An 18,435-nucleotide genomic window follows, 5' to 3' on the forward strand; every position below is an offset into this window, starting at 1 on the left:
AAATCTGGAGATAAACTTGGTGAGTGTGTTTGTTTGGTTTAATAGCGGTCTTGCTGGATCAATCTAAACAGGGAAGTAAGTCCATGGTGGCTCTGCTGCCTTCTCTGTGTAAGTCAAGTTTTCTGCAGGAGCATCCTCTGTGAAAGCATCGCTGTGCTTCTGCCCGCCTGCCCGTCTGTAAGTACAGAGCCGGGGTACCAATTGCTAAGGGAGGATCTTCCACTCTCTTAATTTGCACTTCCAGAGTATTTTCCAGATCTGGCATTATAATTTTAAGGGGCTGTTTCACCCAAACGAGCTGTCGAAATTCATTTTGATAAGCTTGGATAGGATGTCAGCCTCTTCTTTCTTTCTTGTACTCTCTGCATTTTGCAACTGGCGTCAAGTTGATTCAGCCAACAGATGCTTCCGTTGATGGAAAAGGTGACTTAAGAAATTAGGGGAAGGGGCAGGGAGGATGATTACTAAGCCCAATAACTAAATCCATTCATTTTTCCCTCCCAAATGTCATGGCTCCATTTCTGGCAAACTGGCCAAGACCAATGCTTTGGAAATGACCTTGAACAGGAACGAAGCGAGTTTCTGCATTAAGCGAACACTGGGCACCGTGGCTGTGAATCGGATCCCTTTTTACTATTAAGAGGAGCAACGTTTAGAATGTATTCAGGGCGTTGACGTGGATCCCTCTGCTTTGTCGGTTTTTACAAACTTCTAGCATTTTAGAACGTGAGCCGATTACGCCCCTTAGTGGAGAAAGTACTTCACTACAAGCTCTTCTCTGCCCAAAGAAAAGGTCCCTGTCTCAGCAGAAGTATGTCACTTTAGAACTCTTCGAGTCAAACCACTTGCCTACACGTTTGAGGGCTATTATGAGAATTAAATGGCACTTAAAATAGGCCTGAGTGCAAGGTTCCAGTTCAGTCAGCAGCTCCTCTTATCCTGCTTATCTGAGAATGAGGATTTGGGAAGCAGGGCATTGAGTCACTTTTGAAGCCTTCAGGATTTCAGCTACAAGGCCATCTGTGTCCACACTGGTACCTGTTAGGAAAGGTGACTGAAGAGGCACCGCTTACCTGGCACAGGACTCACTGCCTCCCACCCGCCCGAGGCGGAAGGCAGTGAGAACCACTTCGGAAGGCAAACCGTCTCACCGTGCAGGGCTTTTGATTTAAAAGAGCATCAGCACCGTGTGATCCCCCAACACACCCTTGGTGAGGAAACACTGTGACTTTGTGGCGCCCGTCCTGTCCCTGACCTTGGACTTCTCCCAGCGCAGCCTCCCCCTGCCCGGTGCTGGGAAGGCTCCACAAGCCGCCCTTTGTGAAAGTGGGTCACTGGCTGTCTCCTCCTAGCTGCAGGAGGAGCTTTTCAGAAGTTAGTTAGTGCATCACGGAAGCTATATTTTGCTTTTCTGATGCCTCAAGTTTTCTTCTTTCTAACTGTCCAGCCCAGCAGGAGACCCCAAAGCGTCTCTTTCTGCCTGTGCATGAAGCTGCTTCCATCTTCATTAAACTAAGTGTGAAAGTGGGAAACTGTTCCCTCCTTCTCTCCTTCCTTTCTTCCTTCTTCCCTTTCTTCATTTTTTCATCCCTCCTTCTCTCTCCCTGCTTCCTCCTTTCCTGCCAATACCCCCCCACACACACACTTCCTTCCTTCTTTCTCTGAGTCAGTGGCTGGCGCAATGATGAGAGGTCCTTGGATACAGATTTTGGCATCCACCCCATCTCTTGCCCACTCACTCTTTGATTTCAGGGACATGAAATGAAAATGAAACACATATTCCCTGAGCAGCCTATTTTGGATTCAAATTTAGTCCTGGCTCCTGTGCTCGGGAGGAGATACAGCCAGGTGAGCAGGAGTGGCAGGACTGTGGGAAGATGCAAGGAAAGGAGCAGAGGGCAGGGAACCCCCCCCCCCCCGGACTGGCCCAGGCAGCACAACCGACCCCAAGCTTGTTGCAGGAAGGGGCACCCCTTCCAGGACCCAAGCGTGGGCTCTTGTCTAACACTCGGGAGTGAATTGTCCGAGGAATCACACGTGCTGACAAAGCAAGTTATTGGGAAGGGGCGCACGGATGGAGAGCAGCAGGGTGAGGGAACCCAGGAGAACTGCTCTGCCACGTAGCTCACAGGCTCCAGTTTTATGGGAATGGGGTGAGCTTCCGGGTTGTCTCCACCCAGTTGTCTTGCTCAGCCTGTTGGAAGGAACCTGGTCTGGCGCAGGGTCCTTCTGGGTGGCATGTGCTCCTCAGCCAAGATGGATTCCAGCGCCAAGGATCCTGGGAGGTTGGTTGTCTCCTCCTTCCTATCGGCCCCTCCCAAATTCTCGGTTAGTCTTCAGGGCAGCACCATGCGCCTCATCAGGGCCTCCTGCTGGAAGACAACACATGCAAACCGCTCTTGTCGTACTGGGCCAAGGCGGGCTGTTTCGGTCAATGGTCCCCTAAGTGGCCGGTGATGGATGTGAGTTTGTCTGGCAGAGAACCACCTTTAGAGCAGGTTGAAAAGCCACGTAGGAAACCTGGTCCTTCCCCTTCATCAGAACCACAAGACTGGGACCTGCCAACAGATCCCATGGCCGTGCCTAGGGCAGCTGTCTCTCCAAAGGCCTCTCAACTCTATGTACCCCACCCACAGTGGGATCTCAGCTTAAGGGACCCGGCTTCCCTTCCTCCCAGCCCCGGGGCCTCGGCGGACGCTGGATGCTCACTGACCCTTTCTCCCACCCACTCCCAGCCCCTTCTGCCCGAAACCATCCAGACTCAGCCAGAGGGTCTTCCCCTCTTCGACCCCTCACCCCAGATACCAGTCCTCACTAGAACCTTCCATTCTTTGCTGCCATCTTTAGGCACAGCCTTTCACCCCCAGTGGGCTGTGCTCCCAGACCACCGCAAGGACCATCTCTTATTTAGCTCCAGGCTCCACAAAGAGCAAATGCTCCTGCATTTATGAGACTCTGCACCAACTCTCCTCTACTCTGTTAAGGACTGTGCTGGCTGTGGAGGCTGGACCAGTGATGATGACCAGCTTCCAGGAGCTCAGCAGACACCTATGAATAGTATACTTTTGATGGAAATATATAGGCAATGCCCAGGTGTATATATATTAGGGCTATAGGAAGGAAGAAGTCAGCTCTAACTTGGGGTCCAGAGGCCTGGGAGAGAAGGGGTGTGGGATTTGGGTCAAGGTGGGGGTCAGCCGAATCAAAGCCAATATGAAGTGAAATGTGCATGGTTAGATCAGCCGGCAGAGCCAAGAGAGTTTTGCTTACTAAACAGAATCTTCAGAGTTCCCGGTAACACTGAAATGTTGAGGAAATTTATTACTGATACCGACGAAATGCTGCCATTTTCTGGGCCAAGATTTCCACGGCCTTGGGAATCAACAGCATCCTTTCATCGTCTCTTGGAATTTTTCTGAACACCAATGGACAGAGCTTTGGTGTTTGCAAATTACCCCCCGCCCAGTGCGTTGATTTTACAATTTTACTATTATCGTAATTGCAGTGAGACCTGATTTGGGCTCCTGGGGCTGGGACCGCGGCAGCCCTTCGATTGCTTCTGGAATTCCGAAGGAAAAGGGTCTGAACTAGAGAACGTCGCATATCAACCTTTGAATATACATAATTAGACCAGGCTGCCCAAGCATTGCTTCATATAGGTATTTTGGGACCCACTTTATCAAAAATGTGAAAATTAGTTTTAGTTAGTGTATCTGTGTATTTCATGATGTTTGGTGCTTTAGAAGTACACGAGGCCTTGAGAACAATTTCTCTGCAGTAGTTTAAACATTTTGCCTAATTTCTGAATGATTGCTTTTTCGCAGAGGTAAACTTGGTGGCACATCCCAGTTGCGGCCAGTTTCAAGATAGCATGACACATTCAAAAGTGCTAGAAATCCAAAGTGCTTCAAGGAACAAGACTGGGGATATTCTGTGGAAGTGCTTTCAGTACACAGTTCTGTTTCTTAAATGGAAGTTGTGGCGTTCCCATTGTGGCTCAGTGGGTTAAGAACCCAACTAGTATCCATAAGGATGCAAGTTCAATCCCTGGCCTCGCGCAGTGGGTTAAGGATCCTGCGTTGCCACAAGCTGTGGTGTAGGTCTTGGATGCTGCTCAGATTCAGTATTGCTGTGGCTGTGGTGTAGGTTGGCAGCTGCAGCTCAGATTCAACCCCTAGCCGGGGAACTTCCATATGCTGCAGGTGCAGCCCTAAAAAGAAAAGAAAACAAAACAGAACAAAAATGGAAGTTTCATCCCGTTTCTGATTAACTTAGCTCCTGCTTTGGCGTTAGGTTTCCTGAATACATTTTTGGAAATTGCTGAGCTTTCTCACTGCATAAAACCTCAGGAAGCTGGAACAAGGAGGAGTTTCCCAGATCATGTAGCCATTCCTGGTGGGTTACAGATGAGAAGGACGAGACTCAGGGTGGGGGAATGACCTCCCCCAAGGTCTTAGAGCAAATAAGTAGCAGAAAACAGATTAGGAGGCGAGGCAGTGACACCCTGTGCACTCGGTGGCATTAGAGGCCTTATAGTCACTGGGAGCCCCTGCGACCTTGAGGCCCAAGGTTACACAAAACCATCTGACTCAGTCAAGGCACCAAGCAGCCTTTCTGCCCTGAAGTGTCCCTGCCCCTCCTTTCTGGATCCAAAGTCCCCACATTCTCATCAGTCCTCAGCTGATTCTCCTGAATGTCTCTGAACCCAAAACAGGTTCACTCTGTCCCACTTGAGGACCCTGCTCACTGACCTTGAACTTTCCCACTCCCTGAAAGGAAGACCTCTCCCCTATTCTAATCCAAAATCACATTTGGCCTGAGAGCCTCTCCTCCTGTGGATATGGAAGAAGAAAGGAAGGTCTTGTTGGAAGAGAAGCTCCAGGGGGTCGTGGGAGTTGTGTTGATGAATGAATGCCTTCATTCATTCCACCTGTATGTATGGAGCTCCTGCTGTGTGTCAGGCCCTAATCTGGGACTTGCGGAGTATAGATGTCAGTGGTGATAGAGATTAGAAAGAAGAATAAAGACAGTGAGTGGGGCGTGGGGCGCAGTTCGATGTGGGAGAGGGTGGTTAGGTTGGGCTCCACTGAAAAGTAAACCCCGAACAGAGGCCAAAAGGAAAACTATGCAGATAGACTGGGGGAAAGCATTCTAGGCAGAAGGACTGGCAAAGGTCTTGTGTCAGAAACACATGTGAGAAGTTCAAAAATGAAAAAAGGAAGAGGCCAGAAGCTGTGAGTAGCCCAGCAAAAGAGAGAGTCGTAGCCTACCTTGAACTTACCTTGGTATAACATCGCCTAGGGCCTTGTGGGCTGTGATAAGAATCCTGTATTTTACTCTAAATGAAACAGGAAGCCACTGAAGGACTTTAACCATGAGAGTGACATGCTGAAACTTTTTAAACATCATTAGAGCTACCAGATAGGCAATTGAGCGAGTGGGATTGGGCAAGAACAGGGTTGGGGAATCCATTTAGAAGGTGAGTATGATATGTTTGGCAAGAGATGAAATAGCTTGTGGGTTGGTCTAGGGCTCTGATGATGGAGGGGCTGTCTGAAAAGTGATCAAATTCAAGCTGGATCCTAAAAGGAGAGCTGATGGGATTTGTTAGCTTAGGTTTAGGGGAATGAGAGAAAGAGAAGCCAAGGATGACACTGGTGGTTTTAGACTGAGTGTCTGGAAACATGGAATTGCCACTTACTGAGAGAAGAAAGACTGGAGAAGAGGCAGATTTCTAGGGGAGAATCTTTCATTTTGGATGTGGTAAGTTCGAGGTGTCTGTTAGAAGTCAGGCAGTCAGTGGGATAAATGCATCTGGAGTTCAAGTGAGGGAATGAAAGTGACAGATAAATTTGGAAGTCAGCAGCATACATCCTCTAAAATGGTATTTAAAGCCCTCAGGGATATTAATAGTTGTGTCAGAAAAGAAACTTTCCTTCATAGCCAGGATCTAAGACCAATGAGTGGAATCAGAAAAGTAAGAATAGTAAGAGTGATTATGGCAACTACCATTTATGTGTCTGGTTATTTACAGATGTTATGTCATTATTTCTAAAAACCACCCTTGAAGAGGTTCAAATCACCCCTGTTTTACTCATATTGAAACTCAGACGCTGGGAGGTTAGGTCAGTGTTGTTAAACACATTGATTCAGACCACCCGGCTAATAAATGACTGAGCTGGGGTTCAAACCCAAGTTCACGTTCTTGTGGCCACACTAAACATCACAGTACGGTTTAAGACGTTCAGTAGAGTGGTCTTTCTTTTATCTTTGAGAAGGACATTTTAGGGGAGAATTTCTGCCAGCCCAGTCCCATCTTCTCTTGAGCCTGCCCTGAAGGTCAGACATTTCAGATGCTGAGTGAAACAGTGCAGGTCAGAGCTGCCCTTGCCAACTCAGAACACACACTATAAGCAAAGGCGAACAACTGGGGGAAAAAAGAGTTAGATGAAACATCAGGAAGATAAAGTCACTCGATCTGCTCTAAACACTGGCTGCAGTTTAAGCTAAGATGCTACACAGTAGGTGCTTGTTGATTTCCTCTCCTAGTTCCAGAGGTCGGAACGCAATGCCCACCGTACTGGAGGCAGGTGGAGAAGGGGAATACAGTATTTATTCCACACTGGCCGGGTGACAGTCCCTCTGCTCTGCATCTGTCACCTCCTTTAGACCTTGCCACAGCCAAATGAGTGCTGAGGACTGCACCTAGGAAGATAAGACATGAGGGGTGACATGGCTCGTCCAAGGACTTGCGGCCACCACAGTGACAGTTGAGATTTGAACCTGTAGGCTTTACGGACCCCAAGGCGCATGCTTGTTGCACTGGCTCCTTAGGAAAGGAAAGGGGAGGAAGAGCTGGGATGCTGAGAGCGGCGTTATCCCCGCCTGCAGTTCTGGCGGAGGCCGACAGAGGGCGCCGCGCCCCGGCTCTCCCACCCCGGCGGCCCGAAGCCATGTTGAATGAGCAAACGTCTGCAGCCGCCTCGGGGAGATGGAAATGTCTCCTTGGCAGGAAATCCTCGAGGAGCAGCGCGGGGTTGTGCAAACAGCCTCACAATGTCCGCCTGTGTGTGTGCACTCGGCTTTGCCCACGTTGCCCACAATGCTCTGTGTTTTTTTTGGATAATGGGCCTCTGTGGACCCATAGGCCTTGTCATGCAAAGGGAGTGACCTGTGTTTGTCATAAATGGGCACTTGTATGATTAATAGGCACGCGAGCGCGCCCGCAGCAGCAGTGCAGCACCGGCTTCACCTCCTTGCCGAGGCGGTGGTCTGAGTCGCCTTCATCCCTCGCTCCAAAGCAGCCAGGCAGGATTTATTGCTAAAAGGGAAACGACTTGTTTGTTGTGGTTGCAATTTTTTATGTGCAAGACAGGAGGTGCGGAAAACTGGTATTGGTTGCTGGAGGCTAACTGCATGCTGGGTACTACACGGTGCTTTTCCTGCATCGTATTTACTCAGTAAAGACACAACCAAGGAAGTATTATGATTTGCTTTTTTTTTTTTTTTTTTGGACGTGCCTCTGGCATGCAGAAGTTCCCAGAACAGGGATCAAACCCATGCTACAACAATGTCTATGCTGGATACTTAGACCACTAGGTCACCAGGGAGCTCCTGTGAGCATTTCACAGATGAGGACAACTCAAATTCAAAAGAGGAGAAGACACACCCCACCAAGGTCTCCACACCTGCGCCGTTCCTACTAAAAGACTCTAACCTTTCGTCAGGGTCCACGTTCCATACACTCGGAAGCGCCTTCCTCATCCTGCCTGGCTGGCTCTGTACACTGAAATTGGCGATTTTAAGATAAATGAGGGGAGTGTCCATTGTGGCCCAGTGAGTTAAGAACCTGACTAGTATCCATGAGGATTCGGGTTCAATCCCTGGCCTCGCTCTGTGGGTTAAGGATCCAGTGTTGCCATAAGCTTCAGTGTAGATCACAGATACGGCTGGGATCTGGCGTTGCCGTGGCTGTGGTGCATTAGGCCTGCAGCTGCAGTTCCGATTGGACCTGGGAATGAATGTCCATATGCCACAGGTGTGGCCGTCAAAAGGAAAAATATATAAATAAATAAATAAATGAGGGCTGACCATCCCTGGATGTCGATGTGTATTGTCCCTGCTGGAATAATATGCAAAAACACGTGGGGCTGTGCATGGGTGTGTTTTTCTAAGAAGGCCCATTTTCATCAGATTCTCAAAATCATCATGATCGTAAAACCACAGAGATAAGTACACCCCCCTCCCAAATATCTCAATTTGGGGAAATGCTTATTTTCTCCAACCTGTTCCTCTCCCCAGTGACGTCGTCTGTTTGCCTCCTCTGCAGTTGGCAGTCTTCTCGTGGCTGCTGTGCCGTGATTGTCTCTCGAATCTTCCATTCCATTTCAGGGGCCGTAAGTGAAGAGGCTGTGTACTGAACCTGTGCTTGGAGCGTGGGGCCAGGGGAGGAGTTGGCAGGGGACAGGGTGGGGTAAATTCTGAAAACGAAAAAGACAGAGCCCTTGAAAGAATTCACAGCCAGAACTGGAAGGTTGTTCATTTAGCCTGGGGGTCAGGGAGGAGGTTTCTGGGAGGAAAGGCAGTTTGACGTGGGCCTTGAAAGACGGGACCACAGGCCGGGGGGGAGGGGAAGCCTGTTCCAGGCAGAGGGAGCAGCATGAGCGGAAGAACAAGGAAGAACGAGGCCAGAGCTGTTGGCACTCTCCACATTGAGGTGTGACCACAGTATGGAGTGTTCAGGGGGGCTGAAACTTGAAGGAGAGCTCCGTCGGTTTTTCCAGCTCTGATACCATGTAAAAAATGGCTCCATCTGAATCTGACAGCCAGCTTGGGAAGCGACTACACTCAAACAGGCCTTTTACCCAGCTGACTCCACCTCCCGCTGGGCCAGGGAGGCCCTGGAGAGGCTGCTCCTGGCACAGGAACCCACACCTCCCCTCCCAGCTTTCAGTGATGGGTGTCGCTGCTTTGGGGGGGTGGGGTCAAGCCAGGAAATTTATTGTAAAACCTTACTTTGGTTTTCAGTGAAGGGTACTTTGAAATCTAGGTGCTTGCCTGTTTCAGAAACCAGAGACTGAGACCAAAACAGAACCCCTCCCGCCTCTGAGATTTCAAGGGAGGTTTTCAGCCCTTTGGGTGGCCTTGACACTTGAGATGTAACGGATCACACCAGCCTCCCCTGGCTTTAAATTCTTCAGGTTTTCAGGATGTGAAATGGCTTTTTTTTTTTTTTTCCTGCTTTTTAGGGCTGCACCGGCAGCATAGGGAGGCTCCCAGGCTAGGGGTTCAATCGGAGCTACAGCTGCTGGCCTACACCACAGCCACAGCAACATCAGATCCAAGCCGAGGCTGCGACCTATACCACACAGCTCACTGCAACGCCAGATCCTTAGCCCACTGAGCGAGGCCAGGGATCGAACCCGAAACCTCATGGTTCCTCATCAGATTCGTTTCCTCTGCACCGTGATGGGAACTCCTGAAATGGCTTTTGGTGGTCCTTTTGGTACTTCTGTAATTTTTGACATCCCATCACCCCCAGATGAATTTGACCTAGGAAGTGATACCCCTAATGCTTTGACATGTCACTTCCGAAGCCTCCTTTGGTGCACAGGCAGGTCCCCATTTAAGAAAACTCAGCATCTGAAAACTCAGACTTACAGTCAAGTCAGTCCCTGGCACTGGGGCGGGCAGGCTTCTTGAGGGGTTTTTTTGTTTCCCAGAAGGACTCCTTCCGAGGACACCATGCCTCCCGGTGCCTTGACCTGAGAGGTCATAGTTCACCACCTGACAGTGAACCATGGAGACAGAGAGACCTCCGGCACCAGTGTGTGACACAGCTGCCCAGGGAATGAGAGCCAGGCAGGGACTGGGGGAAAGCCTTTTTCTTTCCTTCCTTTTTTTAGGTTACATTGTAAGATAACAGAAAGGGAAGAGATTTAATTCACCCGCGCTCACTTTGCACATGACATTTCCCGTTCATGTGCTCAGTCGCTGCTGTGTGATCCAAAGCACTGGTGTAGGACGAGGGGAGGTGAGAGTGCACGGAAGATAGTGACAGGAGAGACTGAGGCCGGGAGAAAGGTGTAGGGAAGAGGCAGGGCTAAAGGAGACGGGGGAAGTTGGTGGAAGACTAGGTCTAAGTGGTGCCGTAGATGTGGAAATTTCGGGCAACGCTCAGGTTTCTGGCTCATAGTTAGGGGGGCGACAGTGATGATGATGCCTTTCTTTGAACAAGGAAAGAGGAGGACATTTGGGGAGGGCAGAACTTAAGGACCTTAAAGTCTCCCCCAAATTGCTGTACTTAGATTTACGGGCCTGGAGTTGAGGAGGGAGGTCCAGTTGGGGGCTAGAGGTTGGTCACTTGCATCCGGATGGAAGTCAGAGTTTGGAGGGTTTTCCCTGGACGGGGAAGAAAAGTGTGAGGGGAGACCATCGGAGATGGACATTGAAAGGTTCGACGGAGGAGGCAGAGCCTTAAGAAGGAACATTCCAAGAGATGAGGGCCAGCAAGGAGTCCTCCAGCGGCCCAGGGAGGGAGGAGGGAGGAGGGCTTGGCCAACAGCCCACAGGCCAAGACTGTCTTGTGGGCCCCGAGCTCTGAGGAAGAGGAGCCTGGCTCCTGTCCCTTTAAATACCTAAGAGCAGTTCTGGAAAAGGGAGATTTGTAATTGGAAGGAACAGTAGTCTTTTTAATCTAAATCACTGACGGAACACCCCAAACTTTGGGCAGCTTCTCCATGTAATGTGCCCTTTCAGTTTTTAAACCGAAGCAAGACCATCTGAGAGAAGTGGAATAAATAGCTTACTGGGAGTTCCCCGTCGTAGCTCAGTGGTTAACGAATCCAGCTAGGAACCATGAGGTTGTGGGTTTGATCCCTGGCTTCTGTAGCTCCAGTTAGACCCCTAGCCTTGGAACCTCCATATGCCACAGCTTCAGCCCTAAGAGGACAAAAATAAGTAAGTAAATAAAAGGCTTAGTGAACATGATTCCGTAAGTAAAAGGCATTTCCAAGGCTGTCCCTGCAAGGGGTCACTCTCCTTTTTCTTTCTTTCTTTCTTTTTTTTCAGTGAATGCATCCGAGACATATGGAAGTTCCCAGGACAGGGACTGAATTTAAGCCTTAACTGTGACCCTCACTACAGCTTCAGCAGTTCTGGGTCCTTAACCCACTCCACTGCAGTGGGGACTCTGAGTCTCTCTCCTTTTGAAACTAGGCAGACGTGGCCTTGGGTGGGCTGCCACTGTCAGCCCTCCTTCTAAGGAAGGGGCAGGCTTAGCAAGCCGTTTCCTCATCACCATGTTCTCGATTTCACAAGTGGCAGTGGGCTGGTCCAGAACAAAGCCCCAGTTTGATTGTTTCCATATTCACTAGGAGTGGGGAGGGGAGGAGGACATTGGCTTTGATTGCCTAAAAAAAAAAGAAGAAGAATCTAATTGGGCCCTCATTTCTTGGAGACTCATTGCTACTGTGATAGTGACGTTTGTGGAGAAATTAGCTGTGATGAGGTAATAGTCTGTTTTAGAAAACTGAACTCAGATGTTGAAGGGACTTCAACCTGTTGTCAACCTGCACCTCATCGTTTATGGTCCACCTGTCATGGTCCCTCAATTTTTAGTTTTTTGTTCTTTTTGGTTTTTTTTTTTGTTTTGTTTTGTTTTTTTGAGAATTGCCAAGGATTGCTTTCCAATTTGACTCAAGCTGCTTGTCTTTCCCCGGGGATGCCACGCCCTGTGGAGGGACATCGTGGTATTAATGACGGATGAGCACATTCAAGGCATTTTCCCATTTGAGTGCCGTTGCTTATGGTGTGAAAACGTTTTGAAAACGCATTTTAGCCGTTAACTCATTTTTAGTGTCAGATGAAAGTGCCTAGTAGATGCTCTAGTTTTCCTTCTTCATCTTGGAATGAAATCATCTGTTGGATTCTTGGCAGCGCATTTGGCAACGGAACATAAAACCTCCCGACTTCATGGCAGGAGTGGCAGCTGGGGAAGAGACTTCCAGCCCAGCCCAGTTCTATAAAACTGCTAACCTGGTTTAGAAGATTCGGGCTCCTGGAATTTGTAGGCGGGGCCACCTCATTCCATCAGTGTGTGTTTCCTCCCCTGGAAAAGCAGGTGCTTCTCTCATTGAAGAAATGTATCAGAGTTCCTGCTGTGGCTCAGCGGGTTAAGAATCCAGTGAGTGTCCGTGAGGATGGAAGTTCGATCCCTGGCCTCGCTCAGTGGGTTAAGGACCTGGTGTTGCCACAAGCTGTGGTGTAGGTTGTGGATGTGACTTGGATCCCACGTTGCTGTGACTATGGCATAGGCCAGCAGCTGCAGCTTCAGTTCAGCCTTTAACCTGGGAACTTCCATATGCCACAGACGTGGCGAAGGAAGGAAGAAAGAAGGAAGGAAAGAAAGAAAGAAAGATGCCTTTCTTAGTTGAGAAGAATTTCTTTAAAACCTCTTCTTTCGGCTCTAATCTGTTATAGGCTGATGGTTAACAGGTTTTGTGTACAATTCAAGACAATCGAGAAGGGTAAGTGATGTATGATGGGGTGGGTGCTGGGATCGCTGGGGAAAGGTGGCTCTGGGCTGTGTGAATTCCAGATGTATCAGAGTGGTTCTTTCTGCCCCCTGTTCAGCAACCTGGAAGGCAGGCAATCCTGAGGGGTTGCGTGCTTTTGGGGGGACAGTGTGGGGAGCCTACAAGCCTCTTCTGTCACTGGCAGCAGCTGCTCTCCTGACTGCCTTCATGATTTCTCCAGTTCTGAGCCTTGTTGACCAGGTTGAAAGGTGGATCATCTTCACAGCCTTCCTAAAATCACATCCGGTTGCCAGAAACTCTCCTAAAGCCAGAACTGGACTTCTTCCCTCCCTCTGCTGGGGAAGTCACAGGGCTCCGTTGTAGTTCAGAGGTCAGACTTATGGTAAAACTAAGTTAAGGTCGGTGACAGGATACAGCTGGAGGCACCAGCCTGCAAGCAGGTATCAGCAGCTCCCAAGCCAGGGCAAGGAACTGACCAGGTTAGCGACTCCCAGGCCTTTGAATTTCATAAACCAATAAAAAGTCAAAATAACCTTTGGGGATTTAGGATGCAGCTATCACTTTTTTTTTTTTTGTAAAATAAATAAAAACACTGTAGCATCAAGATATTTGCCTAACTTCAGCTTTCTGCAAGGCTTTTGCCATAGCCTTTATTTCTCATTTGGCCTTGGACTGACCGATGCTTTAGGATAGAACGGTCCGAAAGATTTCTTTGCCAGTGTGAACCGTGTACCAGGCCCTTTGCTGTGAGCTGGAAGTATCAGGAGGTGTGAAAACAGCCGTTCCCAAAAAGGCCAGGGTGGGGAGAAAGCGTGTAATTACAGTCTACACTGACAGGCACTGTGACAAGGTCAACATGGAGTGTTAGGTGAGCAGAGAGAAGCAGAGCTCACCCAAGAGAGTGGGTTCTGTTTTATTTAAGGTGGAGTCAAAGAGGAGGGAAGACTGAAGAAGTTCCTTCAGAAGGTCCGGATTTCCAAACGCATACCTGAAAGGGAATTCCGGAAGTCAGAGGCCAAGAGCCAGTGCTTAGTGGTCAGATGGAAACTGGATTCCAGACCCAGCTCTGCCACTTGGGAGCTTGACAGACTTTTTCAATCTCTGAAGTTATTTCTTTATCTCTAAAATTGGGATAATAACAGGTCTTACCTCATGTGCTGGTTGCAAAAATTAGAATATGATAGTATATGAAAAGCTGTCATCACTATGGCCTGAATATCATTTAAAAAAAAATGTTATACTCTGGGATTACAGCTAATCTGACACTTTAATTTTTTTCTTTCAAACAAAAGCAGAGTTCTAAATGAGGAAAAAGAAAAGTGTGTGTGTATTTGTGCATGCAAACCCATGTGCTTTGCTCCTCTTCTCTTTTTTGGAGCTGAACTGTTAGCAGAAAACAATTTCTTAGGAGAATCTGCTCCTGAGCAGCCTTAGAACCAACTCCCCTGGAAGCAGTTTTGGGCTCAGAGCCAAGGAAGTAGACCTAGAAAAGACCTTGCTTGCAACCCCAGTGGTCGCCCCTGGGAGATAAGAGCCTCCCTTGGCAGGGACCCTGGGGCCATCTCTTCGGCACTGTTAGCACTCCTACAGTGACTAGAGAAGCTCCCTCCTTCTGGATGATTTGGGGGAAAAAAATGTGAAAGGACCCATTTCAGAATTGTATTCCAGTAAATGAAACTTGAGGAATAAGCCTTCTGTTTTCGGAAGACCTCACCAGTCACCCAGCTTGTGTCTTTCTTTCCCTTCTCACTCCCGATCTTCCAGCTGGAAGCTTCCTTTCTACCCAGGGTCCTTCATGTCTGGGTGGAGCTCACTTCTTCTGTAAAACTGACTTTTCTGGAAGACTCCACCCTGCTTGGTTTTCTGTTTTGTCCGAATTCCTAAAGAAATCCATCTTTTCCTGTACATGTCATGGAGCAGTACTCGTGTAGAACAGGCTGCTTTGGAATCTAATGGAAACCTTAGACTCTCTTTCCAGAATAAAAGGCGCATATACATACAATACTATACTGTCCTGCATGCACTTTCAGCAGAGCGTGGACTCTCAGAGTCTCCAGACAGGGCTCTCCCAGGACTCTGGAGCACTAGGTCTCCTCCTATGGGGAAAGAACATGGACTTTGGGTTCCTAGACTCTCAAGCGCTATCTTTTATTCCTCTGTGTAGCCTTCATGAAGATGCTTAACCATCTGAACTTCTTTTTCTTGCAATAAACAAATTAGAGCTAGGATCTCTGTAAGGTTTGAGCGAACTTAAGTGTAAAAGCTCCAAATGCAGTGCCAGGCACACAGTGGGCACTCAGTAAAATGCGGATGACCCTTTCATCTGTCACCATCATCCCCATCATCACCATCCCCATCATCACCAGCACCATCAGCACCAGCACCATCAGCACCAGCACCATCAGCACCATCAGCACCATCATCCCCATCATCATCATCCCCATCATCACCATCCCCATCATCATCATCCCCATCATCAGCAGCACCATCATCATCATCCCCATCATCATCCCCATCATCATCATCCCCATCATCACCAGCACCATCAGCACCATCAGCACCATCATCCCCATCATCATCATCCCCATCATCATCCCCATCATCAGCAGCACCATCAGCACCAGCAGCACCAGCAGCACCGTCATCATCATTCCAATTCCTACTCAAAGCATATCAAGTACTTACTACTACTTTCACATTCAGTTAACATGTTGACACCTTACTGTTTCATCTGAAACTTGTTATGTGCTTCCAGGTCAGTTAACATTCTTAAATTCTTGTGCTGTCTCCCTCAATAGAATGTGTATCACCTGACCACTGTGGCCCTGGCTTCTGCCATTGAAAAGCCCGCCTTGAAGTGCTCCGTGTATTCAGGGTGTCCAACAAGTGATTGACTAATTCCCCCAGGGCAGTTATTTAAGGTGATGTTTCTGTTAGAAAACCAAGGAGGGAAGAAGCTTCCCACCAAACTGTTGGCAGATTCCCCTTTTTAAAGGGGAGTTCTATTTTTTCCTTTTATTTAGATAGATCGTGGCCTCCATGAGACTCAATATTGAGAAAGGTAAACCAACTCTCCTGGGACCAGAGTGGGTGGTGATCTCTGCCCCTTCTTGTGATTGCTGGAAAAATCCATGTGCTGCCCCTTTGTCCTTTGGTATTTTATTCCTTTTCAATAGAGATAGTTCATGAGCCCCAGTATCAGGGTTTTCTTCATTAGGTATTTGTGTTGTCCTTGTATTTAATGCTATATTTATGAAATAGGGTGAGTATAGACCCAGCATTTGGTTAAAAATTGAAGTTCTTGATGCTTTTTTTTGAGCATTTACCAAAAGAGTGACCTCTTCATTGGTATTTTCAAAAGCATTTGTTTCTGATTAGGATTTTTTTGTTGAAAATAGAAATTAACATATACAGGGTTCTCTGTAATTGTCACATACTTACATAAGTATTGCTTTCTTGAAATTTTGGTTTTCTTTCTTTTTTTTTAAATGTATTTATTTTATTTATTTATTTATTTATTTTTTGTCTTTTTGCTATTTCTTTGAGCTGCTCCCACAGCATATGGAGGTTCCCAGGCTAGGGGTCCAGTCGGAGCTATAGCCACCAGCCTACGCCAGAGCCACAGCAACTCGGGATCCGAGCCACGTCTGCAACCTACACCACAGCTCACGGCAACGCCAGATCATTAACCCACTGAGCAAGGGCAGGGATTGAACCCGCAACCTCATGGTTCCTAGTCGGATTCGTTAACCACTGCGCCACGACGGGAACTCCGAAAATTTGGTTTTCTTTAAGAAGGATTTATTTTTTAATCAGATTCTATATTTAATTTTAATACATTTAAATTTTCTTACCCTTAAAAAATGTATCTTCCTCCTAGATATATTTTGAAGATAAAGTAAGAAAATGTATCCAAAATACAGTGTTTGGCACATAGGAAAATGCTTTGCAATGCTAGCTATTAAGATTTTAACCTACTATGTGAACTTAATCAGACAGTGAAAGACAAACATCATATGATATCATTTATATGTGGAATCTAAAAAAAAGATACGAATGAACTTACTTGCAGAACAGAAACAGACTCACAGACTTTGAAAAATTTATGGTCACCAAAGGGGACAGTGGTGGGGAGATAGACTGGGGGTTTGGAATTGGCGTATGCACATTGAGGTATATGGAATAATTGACCAATGGGGACCTACCCAATATCCTGTGATTATCTGTGTGGGAAAAGAATCTGCAAGAGAATGGATGTGTGTACATGTATAACTGAATCACTTTGTTTTACAGCAGAAATTATTACAACCTCATAAATCAGCTATACTTCAGTAAAACTTAAAAAAATATGGGGAAAAAAAACTGTTGAATGTTTACCTGATTGTAGCTTGATGTTCAAGCAGTTTGTATAAAGAATCAAACCTGAACTATAAAGACAAATACAACATATGTGATTCTCAGGATGTTGTGTTTCTTTGATTCCCTGAATGTCTTAAACTATAAAATGACTTGTAATGGTGAATAATTATAGCTAATGTCTGTGCAGCATTTTACAGTATTGTACATAGTGCTTTGACACTCACTTCATAGACCTCACAAGAATCTCACGCAGGAGAGGTGATTATATTATAGTTGTTGCAGGTGAGAAACCTGAGGCTCAGAGCTAAAATGATTTGCTCCAGAATAGTGGGGGGAGGGGGTGCTGAGATGGTGCTTCTCATTTGTGCAGCTTTCAGACTCTGCTCTAGGAGCTCAGCATCTGTCACTTATACTGTGCATCTTTTGAGACCATCACTGGTCCACATTGTTACTTTGGCCCACCCAGGGCTACACATCCTCAAGACTGTGTTTTCATTTCATTGTTTGTTTGCCTTTACTGTTATCTTTTATTTTTTCACGATAGTTGATTTATAGTGTTGTGCCAATTTCTGCTGTACAGCAAAGTGACCCAGGCATATGTATATATACATTCTTTTTCTCATATTCCCTTCCATCATGTTCTAACCCAAGAGACTGGCTATAGTTCCCTTTGCTGGACAGTAGGGCCTCATTGCTTATCCATGCTAAATGGAATAGTTGGCATCCACTAACCCCGAATTTGGCTGATAAAGATTAAGACACAGTGTCAACTTACAACGCGGTGGGAGGTCAGGCCCCGCAAGGAGCCAAATCCGTCATGCCAGACGCCTACATGTAGTCTTCACTTTGATAGAGAAGGGGCAGTCCTGGAGAACCCAGTCATGGAGGAAGACCAGTACATCGAAGAGCAAAAGGCCCTCTAGAGTGGCCACGGATGCAAAGAGGACTGACCACTTTCCCATGCCCCTCTCCAAGGCAGGAACCATCCTAAGTAAGAGCCAGCCAGGGTGCCTGCAGGGCCCCTACCCTCATGAGTAGTTCTCTAACTGGCACCTCCTTCCTTCTCTCTTTATCTGGAAGACAGACTCGGGAACTCTTCCCTTGCTCTGCTCCTACCAAACCCCCCTCTCAGGAGTGAATTCAGAACTTAACAAGACTCAGGGGCACCTTGAGTTGTGTCTTGTCCCAGGGAAGTGTCACTTTAGATGATCTCTGAAGATGTCAGGGGAGACATTGTGTGTGTGTTCAAGTAAGCCTAAACTTTATAATATAGACAACACACTAGTTTTAGATAACAAACATGCCTTTAAAATTATTGCTTGAGGAGTTCTCGCTGTGGTGCAATGGAATCGGCAGAGTCTTGGAAGTGCTGGAACGCAGGTTCAGTCCCCAGCCCAGCACAGTGGGTTAAGGATCCGGCATTGCCAAGACTGTGGCTTAGGTCGTGACTGCAGACATATGCATATATACATTCTTGTTCTTTTGCTATCTTCCATCATGGTCTATCCTAAGAGGCTGGGTGTAGTTCCCTGTGCTTATC

General features: G+C 47.4%; 2 protein-coding genes across 6 annotated transcripts in view; both read left to right on the forward strand.

Annotated features, from left to right (window-relative positions):
• CYRIA (CYFIP related Rac1 interactor A) overlaps positions 1-18,435 on the forward strand; it is a 102,322-nt gene that overhangs the window by 51,303 nt on the left and 32,584 nt on the right. Inside the window, exon 1 of one of the 5 annotated variants that reach the window (XM_013996336.3) lies at positions 28-177. The exons of the other annotated variants lie outside the window; for them this stretch is intronic. The gene's annotated coding sequence lies outside the window, so the exon portion shown is untranslated. Of the gene's footprint in view, positions 1-27; positions 178-18,435 lie in introns of those variants that run through there. 5 annotated transcript variants of the gene reach the window in all.
• Positions 11,245-16,996, forward strand: LOC146404947 (uncharacterized). Its single transcript, XM_085016150.1, has 2 exons — positions 11,245-15,171; positions 16,202-16,996. Exons 1-2 carry the CDS (start codon positions 14,841-14,843, stop codon positions 16,231-16,233), a joined length of 363 nt encoding a protein of 120 aa, XP_084872276.1. The 5' UTR covers positions 11,245-14,840; the 3' UTR covers positions 16,234-16,996.

Source organism: Sus scrofa, chromosome 3, assembly GCF_054392235.1.
Source record: "Sus scrofa isolate SSC_HxYL_T2T_F1_AM1 chromosome 3, Sscrofa_HxYL_maternal_Yorkshire_Landrace_v2.0, whole genome shotgun sequence".
NCBI classification, from domain to species: domain Eukaryota; kingdom Metazoa; phylum Chordata; class Mammalia; order Artiodactyla; family Suidae; genus Sus; species Sus scrofa.